General features: G+C 61.7%; 3 protein-coding genes across 9 annotated transcripts in view; 1 reads left to right on the top strand and 2 right to left on the bottom strand.

Moving 5' to 3' along the window:
* Positions 1-43: 43 nt before the first annotated feature.
* CTU2 (cytosolic thiouridylase subunit 2) lies at positions 44-22,240 on the top strand. 4 transcript variants are annotated; one of them, XR_006263248.1, is made up of 17 exons: positions 44-263; positions 1,628-1,796; positions 13,338-13,415; positions 15,329-15,407; positions 15,580-15,639; positions 16,675-16,735; positions 17,142-17,251; positions 17,365-17,630; positions 17,709-17,844; positions 17,960-18,091; positions 18,355-18,446; positions 18,540-18,634; positions 18,733-18,862; positions 18,992-19,058; positions 19,147-19,205; positions 19,281-19,407; positions 19,701-22,240. XR_006263248.1 is itself a non-coding variant. In XM_043435216.1 (15 exons), exons 1-15 carry the CDS (start codon positions 12,633-12,635, stop codon positions 19,354-19,356), a joined length of 1,506 nt encoding a protein of 501 aa, XP_043291151.1. In that variant the 5' UTR covers positions 12,567-12,632; the 3' UTR covers positions 19,357-19,471. The 4 variants fall into 4 exon arrangements, 1 of the variants encoding a protein (XP_043291151.1); XR_006263249.1 differs by having other exon boundaries at positions 1,603-1,796; XR_006263250.1 differs by lacking the exons at positions 44-263; positions 1,628-1,796 and adding an exon at positions 12,567-12,697.
* RNF166 (ring finger protein 166) lies at positions 4,537-12,393 on the bottom strand. 2 transcript variants are annotated; one of them, XM_043435218.1, is made up of 6 exons: positions 12,239-12,393; positions 8,271-8,427; positions 6,927-7,039; positions 6,419-6,533; positions 6,229-6,336; positions 4,537-5,545 (listed from the first exon to the last, which is right to left on the bottom strand). In XM_043435218.1, the coding sequence occupies exons 1-6, from the start codon at positions 12,391-12,393 to the stop codon at positions 5,480-5,482; spliced, it is 714 nt and encodes a 237-aa protein (XP_043291153.1). In that variant the 3' UTR covers positions 4,537-5,479. The 2 variants fall into 2 exon arrangements, with proteins under 2 accessions (XP_043291153.1, XP_043291154.1); XM_043435219.1 differs by having other exon boundaries at positions 6,419-6,518.
* The window catches only part of PIEZO1 (piezo type mechanosensitive ion channel component 1), a 56,529-nt gene continuing 53,579 nt past the window's right edge, over positions 19,444-22,393 (bottom strand). For 2 of the 3 annotated variants that reach the window (XM_043435215.1, XM_043435213.1), the window contains exons 45-51: positions 21,057-21,245; positions 20,870-20,962; positions 20,566-20,789; positions 20,372-20,494; positions 20,210-20,289; positions 19,930-20,119; positions 19,444-19,839 (exon numbers count right to left, since the gene is read on the bottom strand). In XM_043435215.1, the coding sequence (XP_043291150.1) occupies positions 19,590-19,839; positions 19,930-20,119; positions 20,210-20,289; positions 20,372-20,494; positions 20,566-20,789; positions 20,870-20,962; positions 21,057-21,245 (1,149 nt within the window). In that variant the 3' untranslated portion in view covers positions 19,444-19,589. The remainder of the gene's footprint in view (positions 19,840-19,929; positions 20,120-20,209; positions 20,290-20,371; positions 20,495-20,565; positions 20,790-20,869; positions 20,963-21,056; positions 21,246-22,393) is intronic. The other variant, XM_043435214.1, reaches the window with a different exon arrangement.

Raw genomic sequence — 22,393 nt, 5'->3', positions numbered from 1 at the left:
AGGACAGGTGCGCGGGCCGCGGGGGAGGGAGCGCGTGGCTGCGTGTCCAGCCCACGGGACTTCCCTGGCGCGCGCCATGAGTCACGCCGACCCCGAGACCTGGCGCGCCCACTCGCCGTGGACTGAAGGGCGGAGGTCAGGCTGGGCGGAAGCCGAGCTGGGCTCAGTCCACCCTGTGGTGGGAGCGTGAGCCGAGTCCAGCTTCGGAGAACCTGCTCCAGCCAGTTATAAACCCGCCCCGCCTCCTGCGTAAACCCGCAAAGGTAGGTTTGATGAGCGCCAGCCCTGAACTCCAGAGCTGACCCTGCTGACCCGCTAGAGTGGTGACCAGGGGCTCGACCGACCTCGGGGAGACTGTCCCTCTCCCAATGGGAGGGGACCCAGAAGAGACAGTACTTTAGCAGTTGGCTCCAGAAAGCTCATTTGGTGGGAGGAAGGACACTGCCTGGCATTCTGGAATTCCGAGGGCTCAGAACAGGCAGCTGTGGGAAGTGGGGTGAGAGGGCACCCACTGTTGCAGCCCAGACTGTGTGGCCCAGGCAGCCTCACCTTCTGTGTCTTTTGGAGTTTTCAGTGCCACCGACAGCCCGCCATGCCTGCATGTCTGGTACCTTCTGATGTGGACATTTGATGAATTCAGGGGTCCGTCTCTGGCGGGGGTGGAGGAACACACTGCCAGGCCCCTGAGAACCGCCAGGCACTTCCCTGTCTGTGCAGCAGACCTGCCTTGAAAGGTGCAGGCACCACCTGCAGCCTGGTGCTTTGCCAGCCAGGAGCCTGGGGGTGAGTGGAGTTGGTGAGGAGTCCACAGAGGAGCCTCAGAGAGACATGGGGAGGGAGGCCTGAGTCACACCAGGTCGTATGTGCCTTCAGTTTTGCGGAAAAGAAAACATGCTGAGTTAGGTGGCAGTGGGACTGGGACCGGGGTCGGCACTTCCGACCTCATTCAGGGTGTCTGTTGCTTGGTTAGGGCTCATGGAAGAACAGACAGGTGGGGCACAGATGGAAGAAGATGTCTGTCTCTCCCATCACCTGGTTTACCACCGGGTTGCCACTCGCATGCATTTCAGAGAACATGTGGCTGCCTTCTGCTTGTGTGTTTCTCCCGTGGCCTCAAGCTTTCCGTGTGTACTTTCCCTTCCTTTTTGTCTTCCCAGACGTAGATAACACTTGCAGATACCCGGACCAGCCCTGCACCCACACCGTCCTTCCTTGCCCAGTAAACCACTGTGTGGCTGCCCCAGGTTGACTTTAGTCCCTAGAGGGACTCGCGCACTCCCATGGAGAACCGGCCAATCTCATCCAAGAAATGCCCCAGGGATTTCGAGGACCCTAGAGCACCTCTGGGGTGGGGGTGCTCCTTTCCGAGGGCTGCCATGAGCAGTGACCCAAAGGGAAGTTTGAGGTCCCTGCCTATTGCTCAGAACTGCCCTCCTGTGGTCACACAGACTCCCTGTTCGCTGTGACTCACAGGGTTGTGTCCGGGCCAGCCTGGAGTAGGACTCAGAGGAAAACCCAAGTGCCGGCCCTGTTTGCCCCTGTGCAGCCCTGGGAGGTCAGTGGCAGTACCCCCTCACCTTGGTCTGTGTCCTCTGTCTTCAGTATGGCCACCTTGCCTTGCAGCTAGGCCCCATGCTGCGCTGTCGGAAGCCCACTCCCTCCAGCCTCCTGGAATGGCACTCCCCATCAGAGCAGGACCTGCAGGGACCCCAGGGTCTGCCCTTGACACTTGGAGATGTCTGCTCGTGGCCACCTGCCCGCTTGCCTCTATCAGACACTGAGCCAGCAGAGCCCAGATAACATTGTTACAATTCCTTCTACATTGGTGTTTTCTTTCTTTCTTTTTTTTTTTGGTGTTTTCTTTCTTTTACAGGTATGTTTTGTTCTTTTCTGTGCTTTACAATGTGACTCTGGGCTTGTGCATCTGTATTCCGTTGAGCCTGGATTTTCTACTAACTGGGCTTCCTGGCCCAATGTGTAAAGCCCCTCCGTGTTAGATGCAGCCCAAGGGCTGAAGAGGTGGGACGCTCTCGCCCTCCCCCACAGCACCTGGGTGAGGTTGGGTCTGTGGTCGGGGCTCAGCAGTACCTGTCAGATTACATGGAAAAGTGTCAGGTGTGGTCCAGGCATGCCCCTCCCTGGGGATCTCTCGAGTGTAGACACCTGGATGAAGGTACCTGGCCCCACGGTGGGCCTGGCTCTGGGGCTCAGAATGGCACTCAGAACCTGGCCTTGCAGCTGGGGCTCAGCTGTCCCAGCACTCAGGGCACTTGCCCTGGTGGCGTGGCCCCTGTGCTGGTGTGTGGCGTATTTGTCATAAGGGCTTGACTGTGATAGCCTGCCTTGGAGCATCCTCGTGGCTGTCCAAAGTCACGGACCCAGGGCTGTGGCTCAGGCTGGTGGCCAGTGTGTGTGTGGCCACCCCCAGAAGGGGCTCACAGCTGCTGGCAGCTGCAGGATCCCTCTGGAGGGCTGGTTGTTAGAGGTGATACTGGTTCCTGAGTGGGGGGAGGGGCCCACACGCTGTGTGCGTGGGGTTTCTGGGAGGGGACCTGGCCACACACAGCTGTGACCCGCAGTAGGTGCGTCTGCAGGTGCTGAGCCTCACAGGCGATGTGGGGCTGAGGAGGGACACACATGTGAGTGTGTCAGTACTCAGGTGTGTGCAGGCCTGCACTCTGGCGTGCACACGAGGAACGCTGCAGGAGCTGTTCCGGGTGTCACTGCAGTCGGGCTTCCGCAGGTGGGCCGGGGTTTGCAGGGGAGTGTCTGCTGGTGCACAGCCGAATTCCAAACTCTGGGCTCCACAGCACTCTCTCAGAGCCCCTTCCCCATCTGGGCCCTCGTTCCTGGCGGCTTGTGGGAGAGGCCGGAGGGCCACGGGGCACGGCTTTCTTCTCTGTGATCGCGAGGGCAGCTCCTCCTGGTCGGGTCCTGGCTCTGGCAGCTGGCTGGGCCGGAGAACAGGGCTCATCACGGGTTCTGGGCATGGAAGCTCGCTGCCGGCAGGTGTTGATCACACGCTGCTGGGGATGTGTTCTCAGGCCCACTGTGTGGAGGTGTCTTTGGGCCCGTCAGTCCCCGCCGTCTTGTGGTGAGGCAGTTCAAAGCTCCTTCCAGGGAGTACGTTTCGTGGGCAGACGTGTGGTGCTCGGGTGTGTCGGAGAGAGTCCAGAAGGAGGCGCTGCAGCCTGGGCATCACCCCCGGGGACTGCCAGCCTGCTGTGGCTGGGAGCCCTTGGTCGTGTGCTGACATGGTGGGTGCTGAGACCTCTACAGGGCGAGACCTGGGGACAGACACCCGGGCGTCGCTTCCTCAAGGGCACTGTGACGTCAGGACCTGCTGACACTGCCCCAAGGCTGCCCCTGGGACTCTGTGGGCACCAAGGGTCGTAACGGGCACGTGAAAGCAGCTCCGTCCTCCCCAGGCGGCCTGTGGGTGGCTGACCAGGCTGGCTGTGTCCAGGAGGGGAGAACGTAGCTGCTGCCAGCTGAACTGGGGCTGGGACATGGGCCCAGTGACCCCAGAACCACATGTGTCCCGGACACGATGTGCTGGCAGCTCCGGGCTGGGGGGGGGGGTGGGAAGCGACAGGTCCTGGACGGGGGCAGGGTGGCCAGCCCCAGAGGGGTCAGCACTGCTGATTGCCGGGGGCAGGGGAGGGTCAAGGTGGAGTAAGGCACTGGGCTGGTGGGGGGAGGATGCGGGGCAGCGTCTGCACCTGGCCTCTGGAGCTGGGTGGTCCCTGCGCTGTCCCTGCTGGCTCCATGCCCTAGGGGACTGGCCAGGGCCACCCCGAGGATCCTGTACCTGCACACAGGGGGCTGAATCCCAGCCCCTCGGCCTCCTGCAGGAGGGGGACTTTGGCCACACGCTTCCTTTCCCACCAGCCCTGGGGAAGCTGAGGCTGGGCCTGGGTGGCCCCTGGGACCACGTCACGGCCTCTTCTGGAAGGCAGCAAGAAGGACAGGCTGGCAGGTGGCATCCGTGGCCAGTGGGGTCAGAGGGTGGTCAGTGGGGGTGGGGTGCTGGTGGCTCCTGAGGAAGGCTTTCTATAGTGGCTAACTGTGCCCCAGGCAGGACGGTCCTCTCGTGGAGGCCTCTGCTTGTCAGCCCTACCACAGTCTGCGGGAGCCTCACCTTCTCCTGAGGGGCAGGGTCCAGGGCACAGGCAGGGGAGGCAGGCAGGGACAGCTCGGCAGGGCACCAGGACCCTGACCACACGGGGTGCTTGTTATGTTTTAAAGGCCTGTGGTGACTTGGAAACAGCAGGGGGTCCTGGCACTGACATTGGCCTGAGACCACCGTCCCTGGATGGATGTCTGAGAGGAGGGCCAGCTCCTGGGCTGGGGAGTGAGGGCACATGCTGAGGGCACAGCCTGGCAGGCTGCCTGGGGAGGCCGTGGGAGCCTCTGAGGTGGAACTCCTTGGGGACGGACACGTGCCCACAGGCCTGCAGCAGAGGACAGTCTCCTGACCCCACTCCAGCCCTCTGCTGTTAATATTTGCTGAAGGAAATGCACTGGTCAGGCCGCTTGAGATGCTTTGAAACGTTTTATTTAAATTTTTTTTTTTTAAAGACAGCAATAATTTATGCCAGAAACCAAACGAAGGTGCTAGTGAGCGTTTTCTGGCCTGACCAGCCACTGCCCCGGCCCCCGCGTCCTGCCACCATTGGGGGTGGCCCTGCCTGGGGCGGGAGGTGGTCAGCTTCAGAACAGTGACAGCAGGGCTGAGGCCGGGACCCGGGTGGGAGGCCAGGAGCAGACCCGGCTGCCTCCACAAGTGGCCAGGCACTGGGATTTCTTCTGGCTGTTATCACAGGGACCCTGGGGAACAGCAAAGTGACCTGGGGATGTGGTCACCTTGGTCCCCACGCACAGCCATTGTCCTGTCTCTCTCCTTCCCCCACCTATCCCACAACTGTTTTTGTTTTTTTTAAAAAATATAATTTTGTAAATGTTCCATAAAAATACTATTGTTCCTAGTCAAACACAGATATTGCAATATGCAGGGTAACTGCTCTGTCTTTGCTCTAGAAAACGTGAAAAGGTCATCACACCGGATAATATAGAAAAGTGCGGAACCTCTAGGTATCACAAAAGCCAGTACCGAGCGCGCAAGGGGGAAGTGTTGCCAGGTGCTGGGCCGGGCCCCTGTGCGTCCCTGCTGGGTGGCAGGGCCTGCGGACGTGGCGGGGCCTGAAGGGTCCTCTCGGCAGGGAGGACAGCATGGCTTTGAGACACGGACAGGGGCCGCACTCTGCCCCAGTGGCTGCCCCGCGAGGCCACCTGCTCAGCCCGAGCACCGAGGAGCCAGTGGCGCTCAGCAGGAGCGCAGGCGGTGGGGACGCGGCCTCTCCTCTGGCAGCGATGTGGTTCTGCCCGGCCCTCGGGGCGCCTTCCCAGGCGGGTCTGGGCGCAGGAGCCGGCGGGCTCTGTCCTTGGAGGTGGGGAGGCTCAGCCAGTGGTGGCACCGTCAGTTCTCAGAGAGAGACAGGGCCAGGGCGGCCTGGAAGGCGGCCTCTTCGTCGATGCTGTAGTCCTGGAAGACAGGGGCGGAGCTGGGCGGGACGCCGTGGTCTCTCAGGGCCACCCCCGCCCGGTCACCTCAGACAGACCGGCGTCCAGTCAGCCCTCACGGTCATGGGTCCCGGGCACCTCGTGGCAACCAGTGGGGGGGATGGTCTGGCTGCCCTGAAGTCCACACAGCAAGCTGCCTTGAGGACACTGCGCCCAGTGATGGAGGGCTGGACAGACTGTGCACGATGGATGCGAGTAACGAGAGCTGTCCTTTCCCCCCAGATTCAAGGACGGGGGGGGAAGCCAGCACCCCCGTGTTTCTACCATCAGGACCAAGTGTGGGCGGAGCAGAGGCGGGACCCTATGAGGCCGGGTGCCTGGAGGCTGGCAGGGGACGGGAAGAGTAGGCCTGGGGGCACACAAGAGGGGAGCGTCTGCAGGTGGGATGTGGCTCTTGCCCAGTGGGCTTCGGAGGGGCCTGTCCCCAAGGAGGGTCTGTATCCCCAGGCCTCAGTGCAAAACCAGGGAGATGGTGCCCCTACGATGGCACCTCCCCCAGAGGAGCCCCGAGTGAGGAGAGCTGGTTGGCCTGTGGGTGAGGGGCCCACTCTGCACAGCCCAGAACCCCCAGACCTCTGTCTCTAGTGGCCCTGCAGACCCGCCCACCACCAGCACTGCAGGGCAGGGGGAAGGCGGGTCACCCACCACGAAGGTGTCGTAGGAGAACTTGTGCCTGTGGAGCAGGTGTTGCAGGAAGTTGGCGCTCTTGTAGCTGGGGTCACCCCAGGGCATGGCCGAGCAGATGGGACACACCTGGGACAGAGCCAGGAGGTGGGGGGTGAGTCCATGGGGCCGTGCGTGTGGGGAGCAGGGTCCCAGGGGCGGGCGGGCTTACCACGCGGTTGGGGTCGCTGCGGTGGTTGTCCACGCAGTGCTTCACCAGCTCCTGCTGGTCCAGATTGCGGGCACCACAGTAAGGGCAAGCAAAGGTGGACCTGTTGGGGACGGCGCTGGGCCGGGGCAGGGGGTGAGTGGCGCTGCCCCCCTTCCTACGGCCCAGCCGGCTCGCCCTCCCCCGCACCATGGGCCCTGCTGTGGTGGAGCCCCTGCCCTCCTCTGCACGTTCCACCAGGAGCTCCCATCTAGTAACTCCCAGTCTCTCCTTCCTCGACGAGGCTGCGCGCCCAGAGTGGTATCTGTCCGGCCCCAGCCTAAGGACTGCACTCCCCACTGGGGGTTGACAGGTGGGCTGGGCCAGGCCCTCCTGGGTCCCCTCCTGCAGGGGTTGAGGCCCTCCGCAGGGGGCCCAGCAGCCCTCCCACCTCCTCAGGGCAGAGCTACACTGCCCACCCTGTGACATAGGCCAGAAAGTGCCCACAGAGGATGACCTGTGCAGGGCCTACCTGGGGATGGGCTGGGACGTGGGCACCACGGGGACGAACTTGGGACAGTTGGCCATCTGCTCCTGGACCTTCACACAGGAGGACACGTGCACTCTCATCTTGGCCAGTGTCACCTGGGAAGAGAGAGGGCAGGGTCAGGGGGCGGGGGCTGGGCCCCTGGTTCCTGACACCCTGGCCAGCACCCCGGCTGAAGGAGGCTGATGTACCCAGGGCTGCGGAGCTGCACCCAGAAGCAGGCGCTCACAGCTCACGCTGTGGTCATGCAGGGGGCCTTCAGGGAGCAGCCCTGACAGGGCCCCTGGGGAGCTGGGGGACATGGGAGGGTTGTTTGTTTAATTGATTGATTGATTTGGCTGCTCTGGGTCTTAGTTGCCCCACTGGGATCTCTAGCTGGGTCTTGTAGGATCTAGTGTCCTGACCAGGGGCTGAAGGTGGACCCCCTGCATTGGGAGCGTGGAGTCTTAGCCACTGGACCACCAGGGATCCCATGGGAGGGTGTTTATTTGTGAAAAGTTACTCCTCATAACGGGAGCCAGCAGACAAAATTCTAGGCAGTCAGATGTGCTGAAAACTCCTTATCAAGAAGTAGGAAAGCAAACGTGACACAACCTTCTCGGTTACCAGGTTGCCCACTCTGGCCAGAGGCGGAACTGGCTCAGAACAGGGCAGGGCAGGGGAGTGCTCGCTCCCCAGGGCAGGGGCCTCTAGCAGTGCCCACCAGGAGCCAGGGGTACAGGGGGAGGGCCTCCTGACACCAGCCTGGCCCCCCTTTGCCCAGGGCTGGGGACGCTGCGTGAGGCCTGCCCCTCTGATCCCACTTGTGTGGAAAGAACCACAACACAGAACAAGGGCGGAGGTGCCTCATGCTGCTCTTGGGCTGGGAGGGAGGGGCACGAGAGCCTGAAGGAGGCCCCTGGACATTCAGACCTTTGACCCGGAGGACAGAGCAACCAGGGCCGCTTCCTACTGTGGTAACTCAGGAGAGTTAACCTGAGCAATTGTGGAATCTGAAAACCTCACTTCACGTTCTGCTCCCAGGCTGGGTCCCTTGCGAGGTGGTGCGCCCGCCTGCAGGAACAGCAGGTGTGGGGCAGGCTGGGGAGCTCGGGTGCTGCAGGGACTGGTGGGCCTGGGCCTGCCTCAGTCACTGCCTGCAGTCCGAGGGTCACTGGTGTGTTAGGCTGTGTCTAGGGTGGGCTCAGCTCAGCCCCCATCCCCGCATCAGCCACAGCCCAGAGCCCAGGCCACACTCGGGAAGTGAGTGGAGCAGCAGGTTGCTCAACAGGACCGTGGGGTGGCCTGCGCCCGGTTCCCCTGCACACCCGCCAGGACCCTAGCCAGTACCTTCTTACTGCAGCCTCGGCAGGGCGCCTTGTAGGATGCGAGCTGCTTCTCCACGTGGGCAGCCTTGTCCACCTTCTTAGGGTCGAAGGGCAGGCGGCACAGTGGGCACAGCGGGGACGGCACCTGCAGGCAGGGCTGGAGGCACTCCCCACAGAACCTGCAGGGGGGACACGGGCCTGAGGGCTGCACGCCCCTACATCAGCGGGTGCTTCTGTGCGGGGCCTGCAGGCGGGGTGGGCACCATCTGGCTGAAAAATGGCCCTGTCCCTGCCCCATCGTGGGCTCCTGAGCTGCAGCCGTGACCCCCTGTCCTGTGCTGGCCCCCAGACTTGGTCCCAGCAAGAGCACTGGTTGTGGGAGGGCCAGGGCCCACCCTGCCTATCTCACTGCAATGGGTGATGAAAATACCTCGGGGGCTCCAGAACAGCGTGGGAGACCCTGGAGGCCCTCCACCCACTAAGTCTGGGGGTAAAATCACTAACCCCCAGTGCTGAGAGGAAACCACAGGGCCCCAGGGCCCAGCACTCACTGGACGGAGCAAGGCCAAGGCTGGCCAGGGAGCGTCACCAGTCTTGGGACATGCCCTGTCCCCAGGCAAGCAGGCCTCGGGCCCGGCCTGAGCAGAGGCAGGGTGGCAGAGGGGCTGTGCCCAGGCACCCAGGCTCCTCTTGGCTCTGAGCTCTTAGCCATGTCTCTGGAGATGCCGTGTTCTGCACCTGAGGGTGCTTGGCCACAGCAGCTCGTGTTCATAACCAGCCCTGTGCTGTGGAAGAGCACACGCCGCAGGTCGAACACTCTCAGCTGGGGGACAAGAGGGACCAAGAGCCTGATCTCAGGACCAGCTCAGTCTGGCCTTGTAGGAAGTGTCGAGGTGTCTGCTCAGCAGACTGGAGCCTCGTCCACAGCCCATAGGCTTAGCCCCGCGAGAAAGGTGGCAGCTTGGCGGCCTGCACGAACCCTGCTGGGCATCGGGGTGTGCCCTGTCCCGCGGGGGTCAGGGAGGTGGGGCTGCGGGCATTTCTGGGGGCACAGACGGCCCAGCTGAGCACAGGCCCCCGTCCTTCCGCCTCAGATTTTCACCTCTTCTCAGGAAGAGGCACCCTAGGTGATCCAGAGGCCCTTCTCCTGCATCTGGCTTCCATGCAGCCACCTGTGTGTGCTTTCAGTGAGGGGATGTGTCCCCTGAGCCACAAGGAGCTGGAGGAAGCTCACAGAGCGCCAGGCTGAGGGTGTGCTCAGGACAAACCGGCCTCGGGTCAGGAGAGGGGCGCCTGGTGGGGAGGGGAGGCAGGGAAGCTGCGGTTCCAGAAGCAGGACGAGCCCCGCCTGCCACACTGCCATCTCGTGTCTTACTCCCTGAGAAGCCGGGGGCAGAACGAGGTGCAGCGTGGCCCCTGCCCTCACAGGCACATGGAGACCTGGTTGGGGCGTGGGGGGCAGCCTGTCAGCTGGCGGAAGCCTCTTCTGCGTGGGCCCATCGCTCCAGTGCTGCCCCCACTGGTCACCCCCTGCACAACACAGGGGAGCCGCCTGGGACCCAAGCCTCTCAGGCCACTGAGCTGGTGGACAGAGGCCTTGCAAACTGAGCAGAGAAGCCCGCTCCAGGCTAGTATATGCTTAGCAGTCCCAGGTCTCTGCAGGCACTGGCCCACGGGTGCTGGGGGCTGTGGCCGCACAAGGGGCCTCAGTTAGAGGGGCTGAGAGGCTGGCCTGGCCCAGCAGCCTGAGCTCCAGCCTCAGCTTTGCTGCGCACCTGGGAACTGCCCTCGGTCACCGTGATCTCCTTTTCCTTGCACAGGAAGAGTAACAGCACCTGTCTCTCAGGCCTCTGCAAGCAGGGAGGACTCAGAAAATGTCTGTTACCACCATTCCCTATGTATCTCCTTATGCATGAGTGTACCAGTTTTTCTACAACTTCTGTTTATTAACAGACTGCACGTGGGGACACTTAAGTGGGGGACAATGTGATGGCACTGACCAGAGAGGGCGACAGAAGAGGCACAGTGGCTGGAGGCAGCCCAGGCAGAACTCTGGCCCAAATACACTGGCACTAGGGGAGGCTTCGTCAGAGCATTAGAAACAGCCAGGTGGCTTCTGGTTCCAGATGTGGCTTACTGCCCAGGGCATCCCCTGAGTGTGACAGATTACTGGCTTCCTCTGGGGACTTCCTGGGAGTGCTTCCAGTCTCCACCGAGGAGCCCCCTTGCCTCTGGGCTCCTGCTGGAAAGCTCTCCCTGTGACCTGTCCCCTTTTGTCTGGTGCTGGAGCAGTAATCCAGGCCCAGGCAGGGCTGCTGTCACATCCAGAAAACCCATTTTGTGGAAGGAAACTGCTTAGTCAGGTAGCTGTGGGATGAGGCAGATAACCAGACCACCAGCAGACTTTTTAAAAGGAAAGGTGTGTCTTTAAATCTTTCATATTCGTTTGTACACACGCCTTCAAAACATCGGACAAGAAACTTATGGAAAGTAAGGAGCAGAGATAAACAGCCAGTAGGTTTACATCAGCAGGTAGAGTCAGGAAGAAAATATTTCTAAGGCAGAAGCTGAAGAAGAGGCTGCTGCAGGACCAGCCTCAGGAACAGGAGAAGAGGGGTCTGATTCTGCCAAGAAAAGTGTGGGGAGAGGGTATTATAGAAGAATATGCTTTCACAGCAGTTTGTGTAGTTCTGTATTCTAAAAAGACTATGTGGGAAAAAAGCCTTGTGTCTAGGGCTGGCGAGTGTTGATAGAAATCCTAAGCCCAGGAAAGGCTTTCTAAAACTGGGCCCCAAGACAAGCTCTGCAGCTCTCTCAATGATAGGCTGGAAGAAGCTGAACACACTGTGACAACACCCACTGGTGTGTGTTGACGAGAGAGGTGCTGTTCAAAAGCTGCCCCTGCCAAAATGTCACAAACAGCATGAAACAGTGAGGCACAGCGCCTTCAGGACTAGTCAGCAGCACTCTCCCAGGGTGCGCAGGTGGGTGTCTGTGCCGCCTGCACTGTGTGTGTGTAAAGGCTTCCCGACTCCTGACACAGTCCTGCAGCCTGAGGATACACAGCATACACACCTAGCAGTTCCAGTTTCCTCTTTGCATCAAGAACCTCCTAGGCCAGCTGCCTTTGTTTGCAAAATGTTCTGGGGCCTCCTGCTATCCTGGGTGCACCTTGGCCCCACCTCCTCAGCAGCTCTGCGGGCAGCCAAGCCCTCCTGCCCCTTCTCCCACCCTTCTAATTTCACTCAAGAGCTGTGTTATTCAGCCTTCTGGAGAATTGGAGATCACACACTCTGATCTCAGCCCGCCCCCCGCCCCCCAACCAGGTTGGCAGCTCCCAGAAGACATGAGTGCAGCTCTCTGCTGGGAGAAGAGCCACATTCTCCGGTTTGTGTTCCTGAAACAACTGGCCCTGGCGCAGCTTGGTGTGTGGCATCTGGTCCACCGAGGGCCAGCCTGCCTGGCTGCTCAGTGACCCATGGTGACCCAAGTTCTCCATCAAAACAAAACAGCACCAGACTCCAAGCAAGCATTTGTCCAAACTTTAGGGAACTCCTCTTTGCAGTCACGACAAGCTGACAGCGGATCCAAAAAATAGTTGACAGCAAAAGCCATAAAGCATTTATTTACAATTGCCCACCCCAGTCTCCAGGAGACCAGATGGAAGGCGACCGGCACAGATGTCGCGCCCGCTGCCCTCTGAGTTCCCAGGGAGGCCCGCCGAGGCCGTCAGCGGCTCCTGGCACCCGAGACCGGGCAGAGCTGCAGGTCGGCCCTGTCTGCCGACGGGGTGATTGGGGTCGAGCGCCCGGGGCGGGCGGGCAGGACGCTGGGCTGAGGCGGATGGACGTGCCCAGAGGGCAGAAACGGCGCTGCGCGTGAAGCCCCTCGCCCCCCAAGTCCTCGCGCGCTGGGACTGCACTGGGGTGGCCTCAGACCTCCCCGCGGCGGCGCCCGACCCCGCGGCCTCCCGGAGGCCAGCGCACTCACGTGTGGCCGCAGCTGCCGATGGCCACGGGCCGGTGGTAGACTTCCAGGCAGATGGGGCAGCTGTACTGCGCCTCCAGGGCGCTGTCGCCGCCCGCGGGTCCGCCCGGCGGCTGTCGCTGCTGAGCCGAGCCCACCAGGCTGCGGAACATCGCCATCCCCGGGCTCGGCCGGCCGCCGCCGCCCCTGTCCCGGCTTGGCCTGCGCGTAACGGCCGCGCCGGCGCCGAGTTGACGTCAGAAGGAGCGCCCGCCCCCGGTTCGAGCGTCACGGCTGCGTCGGCGTCGTGTTGACGTCATAGGGAGCGGCCGCCCCTCGCGCCGGCGCCTAGGTGACGCAGTCAGGATGCGTCCTGCTTCTGCTGTCGAAGCTGTCTGCTAAGCGGCACGGCGAAGCCATGTGCGAGATGTCTGAGGAGTACCGGGAGTCCGCCCCCAAGGGGCCGCCGCAGCCACGGCTTGGGTAAAAGTTGGGCAGCTGCACCCGCCGCTTTCTTTCCGACCCTCCGGCAGGCGGCGAGCTCTGCCCCGAGGGCCAGCCCGTGGGCGCTTTGCGCTCAGTCTCGGGGGCCACGCTCCGGGAAGCCCGGAGACCGCCTAGGGCGGGTTCTGGGAGTCCAGCAATCTCTGGTGTGGGGTGGACCTCGCTCCTCAGCACCCAGGGAGTGCCTGGCAATCCCGTGGTGAACACTTGGCGCGCTCGCTCCTCTAATTTTTGTAGCCAGTGGAGTGGTTCCGCCTCTGACCAAACTGTCCTTACTCGGCGAGGAAAGTCGGCCTCCCGGCCGCTTCTGCACTCTGGTTCCAGTTCTCCCCTCCAGGACCTCCCAGAGCGAGCTGTCTCCCTTCTCGTGCCAGCCCTAGGAGAGCCCACTGAGCTGGCTTTAACGAACCGAAATCCTCTTAGGGCCCTGGTATTTCCTCAAAGGGGTAGTCTGGAGAAGATACAAGGTCCGGTCTGTGAGGTGCAGGCTCCCCCCCACCCCCACCCCACCATGGCCTCTCTGGTACAACAGCTTGGGATGAGAAACCGGCTGCCGCCTTTCTGAAGCCCCTGAGCGCGTGTAATCAGTGTCCTGGTCTCTCTTCTCCCAATGCCTCAGAACCCGGGATCAGAAGTGTGTGAAGTGCAAGGAAGGCCTGCCTGTGGTGGTGATCCGGGCTGGAGACGCCTTCTGCAGGTGAGGCCTGGAGGTGGGAGGTGACTCGGCACACACAGTCTTAGTAACCAGGACTGCCTCCATTTCTGCGGCTTTATTTCTTGCTTTTGAAAGCATTTTACTCCTAATGTCCAGGGGTGGGTGGGTGGGTCTGTATGGCTCTGGGTGTCGGTTCTTGTGTGAGTGCTATTCTCCCATAGTCCAGGTGTGCATCAGGTGGCAGGAAGGTCCGGGTGTCGCTTACAGAGAGAGTTGGGAGCGAAGGTGAAGAGGAGTGTGGTGCAGGCGAGAAGAGCTCTTCAGGGGCAGCTTGGAGCACCCTGGGCTCTCTGGCAGGCGCTCTGTGTGTTGCCTGTATTGTGAGAGGGGGGGGGGCATGGAAGGGGGGGTTCTGACCCAGCTGTGGGGGCACCTTTGGAGGTTTTTTGGTTTCTTTTTTTGTTTTCTTTATTTGGCTCCATCAGGTCTTCGTTGAGGCACGTGGGATCTAGTTTCTTGATCAGGGATGGACCCCAGGCCCCTGCATTGGGAGCACAGACTCTTAGCCACTGGACCACCAGGGGCAATCTGTGGGGGGACCTCTGGACAGGAGCAGGGGCTGGTCCCAGAGAGGCCTAGCACATTCTGTCTGATCTGAAGCTGTCTGTGGCCCTGTCACGTTGCCCGTGAATCATAACTTTTCAGTGTCTGGTCATGTTCACGGTGTCCATAGCTCCACAGGGGTCAGGCTTGTCACCTGTTTTATGAAATTCTGGTGACGTGGCATGCATAGCAAACTAACACGTTGAGTTATTTGACCAGCTCACATTTTTAAATTGGTCTCCCAGAGTATCGGATTCTACTTACTAAGTTTCTGAAAAAGAAGACAATGGGATGAAATAAGTTGTTTTCTCCAAACTTTCTCACAGTTGCCCATTTTTGGGGGCCAAGTAGATTTGCTGTGTGCTGTCATGAAATATGTTTTAGATACGAAAGTCACTGCTTTAACCACATAAGAGCATCTGGAAATGATGGTCTCTCCAGTCTGCTTGGAGAGCTCCCTGATGAGGAGGAGAGAGGCCACAGTGACTCCTCCTGGGCCCAGGGCTCCCCTCCCCTGCTTGCTTATTCTGGGAAGAGGTGACAGGCTGATCTTCCAGGTTGCAGATTTTGGCAGTCTGGGTTTTGAGCAAGTTCCTCATTGGTGGAGAAGGTCAGCATGTAGGAAGCTCTTGCCTCACCTGACCAGAGGGAGAGCAGGGGCCTCATGGTGCTGCGGGGGGCACGGCTATGGCAGCTGCAGGGTCCTCTCTGCCACCGTGAGCATCCGTTTTTGCCCAAGGAACCTCCCAGGGTCCTGACCTTCCAGGTTACCCGGTGGCACATCCCCAGGAGTCCCTGGAGCCTCAGTGTTCTGCTGTTGAGTTACTGTCCACAAAGCCTCCATGGGGTGTTTGGTCGGCTGTTCATAAGCAGGGCCTGTTCTGTGTTGGGGGCTGTTGTGACAGTAGATCATCTGAGCAGGAAGAAGGAAATGCTGTGGGGGCACAGCCCGGGTTTGGCCGCTGTCCGGGGCAGCGCTGCTCCCCTCCGCTCAGGTCCCTCTACTCCCCTCTGCTTGGGCCCCTCTGCTCCACCTGGCTGCCTGCTGGGTTGCTGGGGAGGGAGCTGCTTTCTCTCTGCTTGTCTCTCTTCTTTTTCCTCTTTCCTCCCTTCTTGCCCCTTCTTCCTTTCGGTCTTTTTCTCTTCCTTTTTGCTTTCTTTTGTTCCACTTTTTTTTTTTCCCTTTCTATCCTCACCCATCTTTGGGTGCAGCTTTTAATGTCAAGACACTGCTTTGAGGGTGGAAGTGGCTGAAAGAAAATGTAACCTGGTGGACTCTCGGGCTGTCAGCCTGCAAAGTGTTGCTGGGTGGTCGGGGCTGTGTTGCACAGCTGCTGGTGTCTGTGTTGCAGGGACTGTTTCAAGGCGTTGTACGTCCACAAGTTCAGAGCCATGCTAGGGAAGAACCGGCTGATCTTCCCAGGAGAGAAGGTAGGGTGTGGCGCCCCCCTTGCAGGCAGCCTGTCCCAGCCGCATCGTGCCAGCTTCTCCCATGGGTGCACACCCGGACTTCTGGGGGACTCACATCTGGAGACATCTGTGGGCAGAGATGAGGGGCCATGTTGGAGGCGCGGTGCCCCCAGTGATGTTCCTTCTTCCGCAGGTGCTCTTGGCGTGGTCTGGGGGGGCTTCATCCAGCTCCATGGTCTGGCAGGTCTTTGAGGTATGTCTCTACACCATCCTCCTGCCACGCCTAGCCAGGATCCAGTGGTGGGGGCTGGCACCAAGGGACTCTTGCTTGGGGCTGGAGAGAAAGGTCCCCTCCCCAGCCAGGTTGCTCGGGGCTCTTAGATGTGGGCACGTGGACGCCGGCCCCGGAGTGGTGTGAGGAGTGCCCAGCCGTGTCTGGGTTTAGCGCCCTGTCCCTTTTCTTGACTGCAGACATGTGCTGCTGGACAGCACCAGGCACCAGGGGCGTTCCCCTGGTCCAGGGAGGGTGCCCGGAACAAGACAGTGAAGCAAGAGCAGGTGCCCCAGGGACCTTGGATGGGCTCAGTCCTGGCAGGGGTCAGGGTGGCTTTCTTGAGCAGTTTAAGGGGGGTCTCGGAGAGGCAGGGGCAGGGTCTCAGGGGTTGTCAGTGGAGAGACAGGGGGCATGGGGGCTGTGCTCTGGCCCATCCACAGGCCCGCTTTGGGCACTGGAGGCAGTGGGACTCCTCCTGGTAGCCCTGGGGCGCTTGGGAGGCCTTGACCCGTGTGGCACATACCCAGAGCCCTGCGCGCCCTCTAAGGGGTGGTGGTGTGGCCTGTACCAGGGCTTCCTGGAGGCGGCACTTCTGTGCTTGGTTTTCTGCCCTTGCCTCCCGGTCCCCTTAACCTGGCCAGAGGATGTGAGACCAGCCCTCTCCCCCGAGCCCACGCCCGTGGGTGCTCTTCCCCGTGACCAGAGGCGCCTTGCTGTCCTGGTCTCTTCTTGCTCTGGGGCTTGGCAGGGGCTTCTCGGGGTTTTACCAGGAGGCACAGACAGACTTTGTGGGTGGGTTTTACTTGGAGGGGGACAGAGGTACCCCAGGTAGTGCCGCTTTGAAGCGTGTCGGGCTGTGCCTCCTCCCTGTGGGCCTGCATGGAGTTCCGGTACAGCACAGGGGACACTTCTGCCCTTTCCTGGGGGCCCTCGGTCTGGAAGGAGCAGAGTCTCTGCAGCAAAGTGCCCGGTGGCTTCTGGCCTTGGAGCTGAGGCCCTGTCACATCCCCCCAGGGCCTGAGTCGAGATTCTGCCAAGAGGCTGCGTTTCGTGCCAGGGGTTGTCTACATTGATGGTACGTCTCCTCCTGGGCTGTGGTGTTCGGGTGGGCCTGCTGACCGCTGGCACTGTGCCCACAGGAAGCCCTCCTGGGGGCGTTTCTCTGGAGACAGTGAGCGTGTTCGGCGGACAGCACTGCTGCCGTCCTGTCTCAGACCGTCCAGGGTTGGGCAGGAGCGTCTGCTGAGTGTCCACCCCAGGGTCCAGGGCACTGAGTGAGAAGGGCGAGTTCACTGCCTGAGGGGGCCTGCCCTTCCGGCCTCCACCCCATGCCCAGAGAACTCAGCAGCCACTCTGAAAATGCCCCCCAAGGAGACAGGTCAGCGTTCAGAGACCGCTGGCCCCAGGGCACAGGGCTGTTGGTCCTGACCACTGTCTGCATCTCTTTAAGCCTGACTCTCTTCTCTGCCTGCGGTTTTCAGAGGGAGCTGCCTGCGGCCAGAGCCCCGAGAACAGAGCGAAAACCCTGGCAGAGATGAAGCTGGTCCTGCAGACCACTGGCTTCCCATGGCACATTGTGGCCTTGGAAGAGGTGGGCGGGCCATCCTTGTTAGAGGGCCTGGGGGTGAGCACTGGGTGTCCCTGAGGGGCACAGGTCTGCTTCCCCCACGTTGGGTGAGCCTCACACCCCTGTTCCTCCCGCAGGTGTTCAGCCTGCCACCCTCCGTGCTGCGCTTCTCTGCCCAGGAGCCAGCGGGGACGGAGGGAGCCTACAAGGCTGCCGTGGACAGTTTCCTGCAGCAGCAGCACGCGCTGGGGGCTGACGGGGTGGAGCGGCAGAGCCAGCACTGCTCCCAGGACCCCCACAGCCACACTGGGCCACCCACGACCGCCCAGACCCAGGCGCTGTCCAGGTTGTTTGACTCGGTGAAGACGCTGACTGCCAAGGAGGAGCTTCTGCAGACTCTGCGGTGAGTCTGCCTCACTCTGCCCCCCGAGTTCTGGGCCTGCCTGCCTGGGCTCATGAGACCTCCCGCCTCGATCCACAGGACCCACTTGATTCTCCACGTGGCCCGGAAGCACGGCTACTCCAAAGTCATGACGGGGGACAGCTGTACCCGCCTGGCCATCAAGCTCATGACCAGCCTGGCGCTGGGGAGAGGGGCCTTCCTCGCCTGGGACACGGTGCGCCTACAAGCTGCCCAGGGGTTGCCCAGGAGGCGGGGAGAGCTTGGGACCCCGCCAGTGGGCAGGAGCAGCCGAGTACAGCGAGGAACACTGTCCCCCTCACCACCCCCAGGGCTTCTCAGACGAGCGACACGGTGACGTGGTGGTGGTACGGCCTATGCGTGAGCACACGCTGAAGGAGGTCGCCTTCTACAACCACCTGTTTGCTGTGCCTTCCATCTGCACGCCAGCCCTGGACACCAAGGTGGGCAGTGTGCACACCCCTTAACCGTAGTGGAGCCCACGTGGGGCGTCCCCGCCCTCCCGGAGTGGGGGTTTGTGGGGTGGGGTGAGGGGCAAGATAGGCTCTGTCAGGGTGCCTGATTGAACAACGAGGGTGCTCTAGAAGTGGGGTGCCTGGCTTGCTCCACAGCAGACTCTCAAGTGATGCTGTGGAGAAGCCCAGGGTCCACGCTCCTCTGAGGTGGGGCCCCTCCCACAGCTGCCCCCTTGTCTCATTGCTCCTAGGCGCCTGAGAAGGCCAGCATCCACCGGCTGATGGAGGCCTTCATCCTCAGACTGCAGGCCCAGTTCCCCTCCACGATCAGCACCGTGTACAGGTGTGTGTGTGTGAGTACTAGGGGTGGGGGTGGGGCGCTGGTGGGATAGAGCCCCCAGCCAGCAGTGTCTTAGAGCCCTGTCCCCACCCCCAGGACAAGCGAGAAGCTGATCAAGGCCCCCAGGGACGGCTGTGCCGCCGGCCCCCGCTGCCTGCTCTGCATGTGCACGCTGGACGTCGACACTGCTGGTCCGTCCTCACCTGGTGTGGTGCTGGGGCGGGGCACCCGTGAGTGCTCTTGGGGTTTTGTGGCCCCCAAGGTCCCATCAGCTCCTCTCTGTTTGCAGACAGCGCCACGGCTTTTGGGGCTCAGACCTCACATCTCCCCCAGATGCAGCCCCCTGTCACGCAGGCCGGGGCGGCTGCCGGGCCCTGCTGCTGTGCCGGGATGGGCGGGGCCCCCGGCTGCCACAGGAGGTGAGTCCCTGCCTCGCCCTCGTGCCCCCCACCCCGCTGTGGTCGGCGCCTGGGGGCTGCACAGTGTGGGTGCGCGCGGGGGTCCTCCCTGGGGGCCGGGCCAGGCGCTCAGTCCAGCTGTCTCTGCAGAGAGGACCCCCGGGCCCAGGTGATGGAGCAGCTGTGCTACGGCTGCCGTGTGAACATGAAGGACTTGGTGAGTGGCCACCTCTGCGGGCGAGGGGCAGGGGGGCGCTGGCCGGCCTTTGCCACGCGGCCCCTCGCCCGTGCTCACTCTGTTGCAGCCCTCCCTGGAGCCCTTGCCACCCTACATCCTGTCCGAGGCCCAGCTCCGCAGCCAGAGGTACTGCCTGTTCTCCGGGGAGAGGCAGCACGGGGTTCCTTCCGCGTGTGGGTTCCTACCGTGTAGTTCCCCCAGGGCCACGGTCGAGCAGGGGGTCCGAGAGTACCTGCTGGGGGACAGCGAAGACGAGACCGGGACTGGCAAGAGCTGAGCTCGCGGACCAGCGCCTGGGACAGGAGACCCCCCGGGAGCAGGAAGACAGGCAAGGCCGGGCAGGCGGCGTGTGATTGCCCGTTTGTATAAATAAAAACGTTTTAATTAGAAAACTACAGTACGCGTGGGGGTGGGGGACAACGGGAAGGGCCAGCAGTCCTGCGCCGGGCGGGCCGCGGCTTCCTGTGACAGCAGCATCAGGCCGGGGCCTCGACTCCACCCGCGGCGGCTCTACTCCTTGTCGCGCGTCCACTTGATCATGGTCTCGGGCGAGCGGTACAGGAAGATGAGCTTGGCATAGAGCTCCTCCTCCAGCTCCAGCTCCCGCGTCTCCCGCACCAGGAAGATGTCCTGGCAGAGCTTGAGGATGCGGTCCACACACGGCAGCTCCTCGAACATGATGGAGTGCGAGATCTCGCTGAAGAAGCCGCGCACGAACTTACCGATGACCAGCACGATGGACACGTACAGCCCCATGATGCTGGGGGCAGGTGGGTGGGCGAGTGAGCCTCGGGCTGCCGCTGGCCTGCACCCCGCCCCCGGCCCCGCCCCCTGGCCCTGCCATACTCACCCATAGCCGGCCAGGAAGCCCAGGCTGGGTGGGCTGACCTTGTCACTGAAGATGACCATGGGCAGTAGGTTGCAGTTGGCCTGGCAGTCCTGCAGCTCAATGACCCACCACTCGAGGAAGCCAGCTGCCCCTGTACCCACACGCTCCCTGCGCAGCTGGATACGCACGCCGAGGTAGTCAGCCTCCTCGTCTAGGTGGGAACCAGGAGGTGTCAGGGCCCCCAGCTGTCCAGGGCTGCAGCTGCAGCCAGCACCCCCACCCGAACCCCTGCCCCGCTTACTGGGCTGCAGCTGCTTCACAGGGTTGGCTTCAGGCCCGTTGGGGGCACGGATGTACTTGGGGAAGAGGTGGGGGATGACCCTGTGAGGAGAAGTGGCGAGTCAGGCCTGGTCCAGCCCTCCTGTCCAGCCCTCCCTCCACACCAGGCCCCCCGCTCACTCACACTGACTGGTCCGAGGTACCTTCCAGCAGGCTGGCCAGCTGCCGCCGGGCGGTGCTGTTGGGGGCCAGGTCCAGGGTGTGCTTCTCGTTGGTGTACTCCACGCTGCCGCCCTTGGCCAGGTCCCTATGGCAGCGGCACAGTGTGACCCGGTGGGGTGTGTGACCCCTTGGGGCTGCTCCCCACCCAGGACGCACCTCTGGAAGTTCCAGGTGAAGCGCAGGGTGGGGTGCCCCCCCAGGACGCACCTCTGGAAGTTCCAGGTGAAGCGCAGGGTGATGTCGGCTGTGCCGTTATACAGCTCCCGCTTCATCTGCTCCCGGCTTGGCGGGCTGATGCGCCAGAGCGCCCCGGAGCTGCCCTCGATGTGCACCGTGACGATATCCTCGGGGCTGTACTGGCTGATGAACTGCATGGCCAGCTGGGCGCAGGGTGGCATCTCAGTGGGGAGCAGCCAGGCCCCCCTCCCATCCCAGGCAGGCGCATGGGGGGGCCACTCACCGGGTGGGGGTCAAACTGCTTGGACAGCTCCTCGTAGGTGTGGTGCGTGAAGGGCACGATGGACGGCTGCTGGGCACTCATGGTGAACAGGGGCTGGCGGTGGGGACACAGTGACCTGGCGCCCGGAGAGGCCCCCCAGCCCTGCCGCCAGCAGCCACGTGAAGCCGGGCCCCCTCACGATGCTCACCTCGTAGCCTCCCAGCTTGAGAGTGACGGTGACATCGATGGGCTGGTTGACGACGCCGACCACAGAGCGCACCAGGGACATGAAGAGCAGCGGGAACCAGATGATGGCCACGAGGAACAGGATGATGAGGCCGCCCATGCCGTACTTGACGATCTTCTTCTTCTTCTGCCCCTTGGGCTGCGGGTATTTCTGGGGGTGGGGGGTAAACACAGGTCAACCACCTGGCCCCATGGCGGGCCGTGGCAGCAGGCATTGTGGTCTCAGGCTCCCCTGTGAGCCCACAAAGCCAAGCCTTGACTATACATTGAAACTGAAGCCATAGCGGTGAAGACAGCTGACCAGGGAGTAGGGCCCGAAGCCAGAACCAGACCCTCACCTTGAGGCCGTGGGGAAGGAAAGCCTTTGCCACAGAGGGCGCTGGTCACCCACATGCTTGACAAAGATGAACTCATAGGAGACCTAAAGCAGTAGATGCCTTCAGGGCAAATCTATCTGATGAGGGTCTAGTATCTGGAATACATAAGGAACCCTCCCAATGACAAAAAACCACCCAAGTAAGAACCAGGGAGAAACCTGGACAGACTGTCTCTCCAAAGACAATGATACACAGGTGACCAAGCAGAGGGAAAGATGCTTGATGGGAAACAGAAGTCGCCAGGTGAAAGAGGAGCACAGTGAGACACCTCCCTACTCTTGCCAGGACAGGTGAGGGTGTGGGGCAAGCTGGCTGGTGTCCCTGCCACACCACAGCGACAGGGCCCGGAAGGCGCCCCTAGAGACACAGGGTTCCACTCCTAAGTGCACACCCAGGAGATATGAAAGGCCGTGGAGGCGTTTTTTTTTTTAGGACATACACAAGTCTTAACCACAATGAACTACTACTTAGCCATGAGAAACTGTGGTACAGCTGCATGGATAAACTTGGGCCACACTGTGCTGCGGGAAGCCAGCTGTGGAAGGCAGTGGCGGTGGGTCCACGCAGCTGGCATGACAGGAACAGGCACACCCGTGTAGAGGGTGGATGTGGGCCGAGGGCCGGGGACCCACTGCTGGTGGGGCTGGGGTTTCTGGATGATGAATGTGGTCTTAACTGTGCAGATGCTTATGGAGATTTGAATATACTAGAAACCATCCACCCGGTGATGTGTGAATTTTATCAATAAAACAAATGAGAAAGCACAAAAGCCCAGTTAATAGGTCAGTGCTCACACCATGACCCACGAGAGTGAGCCAGGGCCCAGAGGCCAGGCCTTTCCTGCCCAGTGTTGGCTCCAGCCCCTCTGCGGTTGGGCCACCTCTGAGGCAGCCTCAGTCACCGTCCCCTGAGAGGAACCCTT

The sequence above is a fragment of the Cervus canadensis genome, chromosome 18 (assembly GCF_019320065.1).
Source record: "Cervus canadensis isolate Bull #8, Minnesota chromosome 18, ASM1932006v1, whole genome shotgun sequence".
In the NCBI taxonomy this organism is placed as follows: Eukaryota; Metazoa; Chordata; class Mammalia; order Artiodactyla; family Cervidae; genus Cervus; species Cervus canadensis.
Note: the sequence above shows the minus strand (reverse complement) of the source record. Positions and strands in the feature narration are given on the sequence as shown.

Excerpts from the sequence above, each read along its gene's own strand:
- RNF166 (XM_043435218.1), bottom strand. The coding sequence starts at position 12,393 with ATGGCGATGTTCCGCAGCCTGGTGGGCTCGGCTCAGCAGCGACAGCCG. Across the intron at positions 6,534-6,926 it reads ACGTCCCAGCCCATCCCCAG|CGCCGTCCCCAACAGGTCCA; the intron begins GTAGGCCCTGCA and ends GCCCCGGCCCAG. Across the intron at positions 5,546-6,228 it reads TCTCCTACGACACCTTCGTG|GACTACAGCATCGACGAAGA; the intron begins GTGGGTGACCCG and ends CCTGTCTTCCAG.
- CTU2 (XM_043435216.1), top strand. The coding sequence starts at position 12,633 with ATGTGCGAGATGTCTGAGGAGTACCGGGAGTCCGCCCCCAAGGGGCCG. Across the intron at positions 13,416-15,328 it reads GCTGGAGACGCCTTCTGCAG|GGACTGTTTCAAGGCGTTGT; the intron begins GTGAGGCCTGGA and ends TCTGTGTTGCAG. Across the intron at positions 15,640-16,674 it reads TGGTCTGGCAGGTCTTTGAG|GGCCTGAGTCGAGATTCTGC; the intron begins GTATGTCTCTAC and ends ACATCCCCCCAG.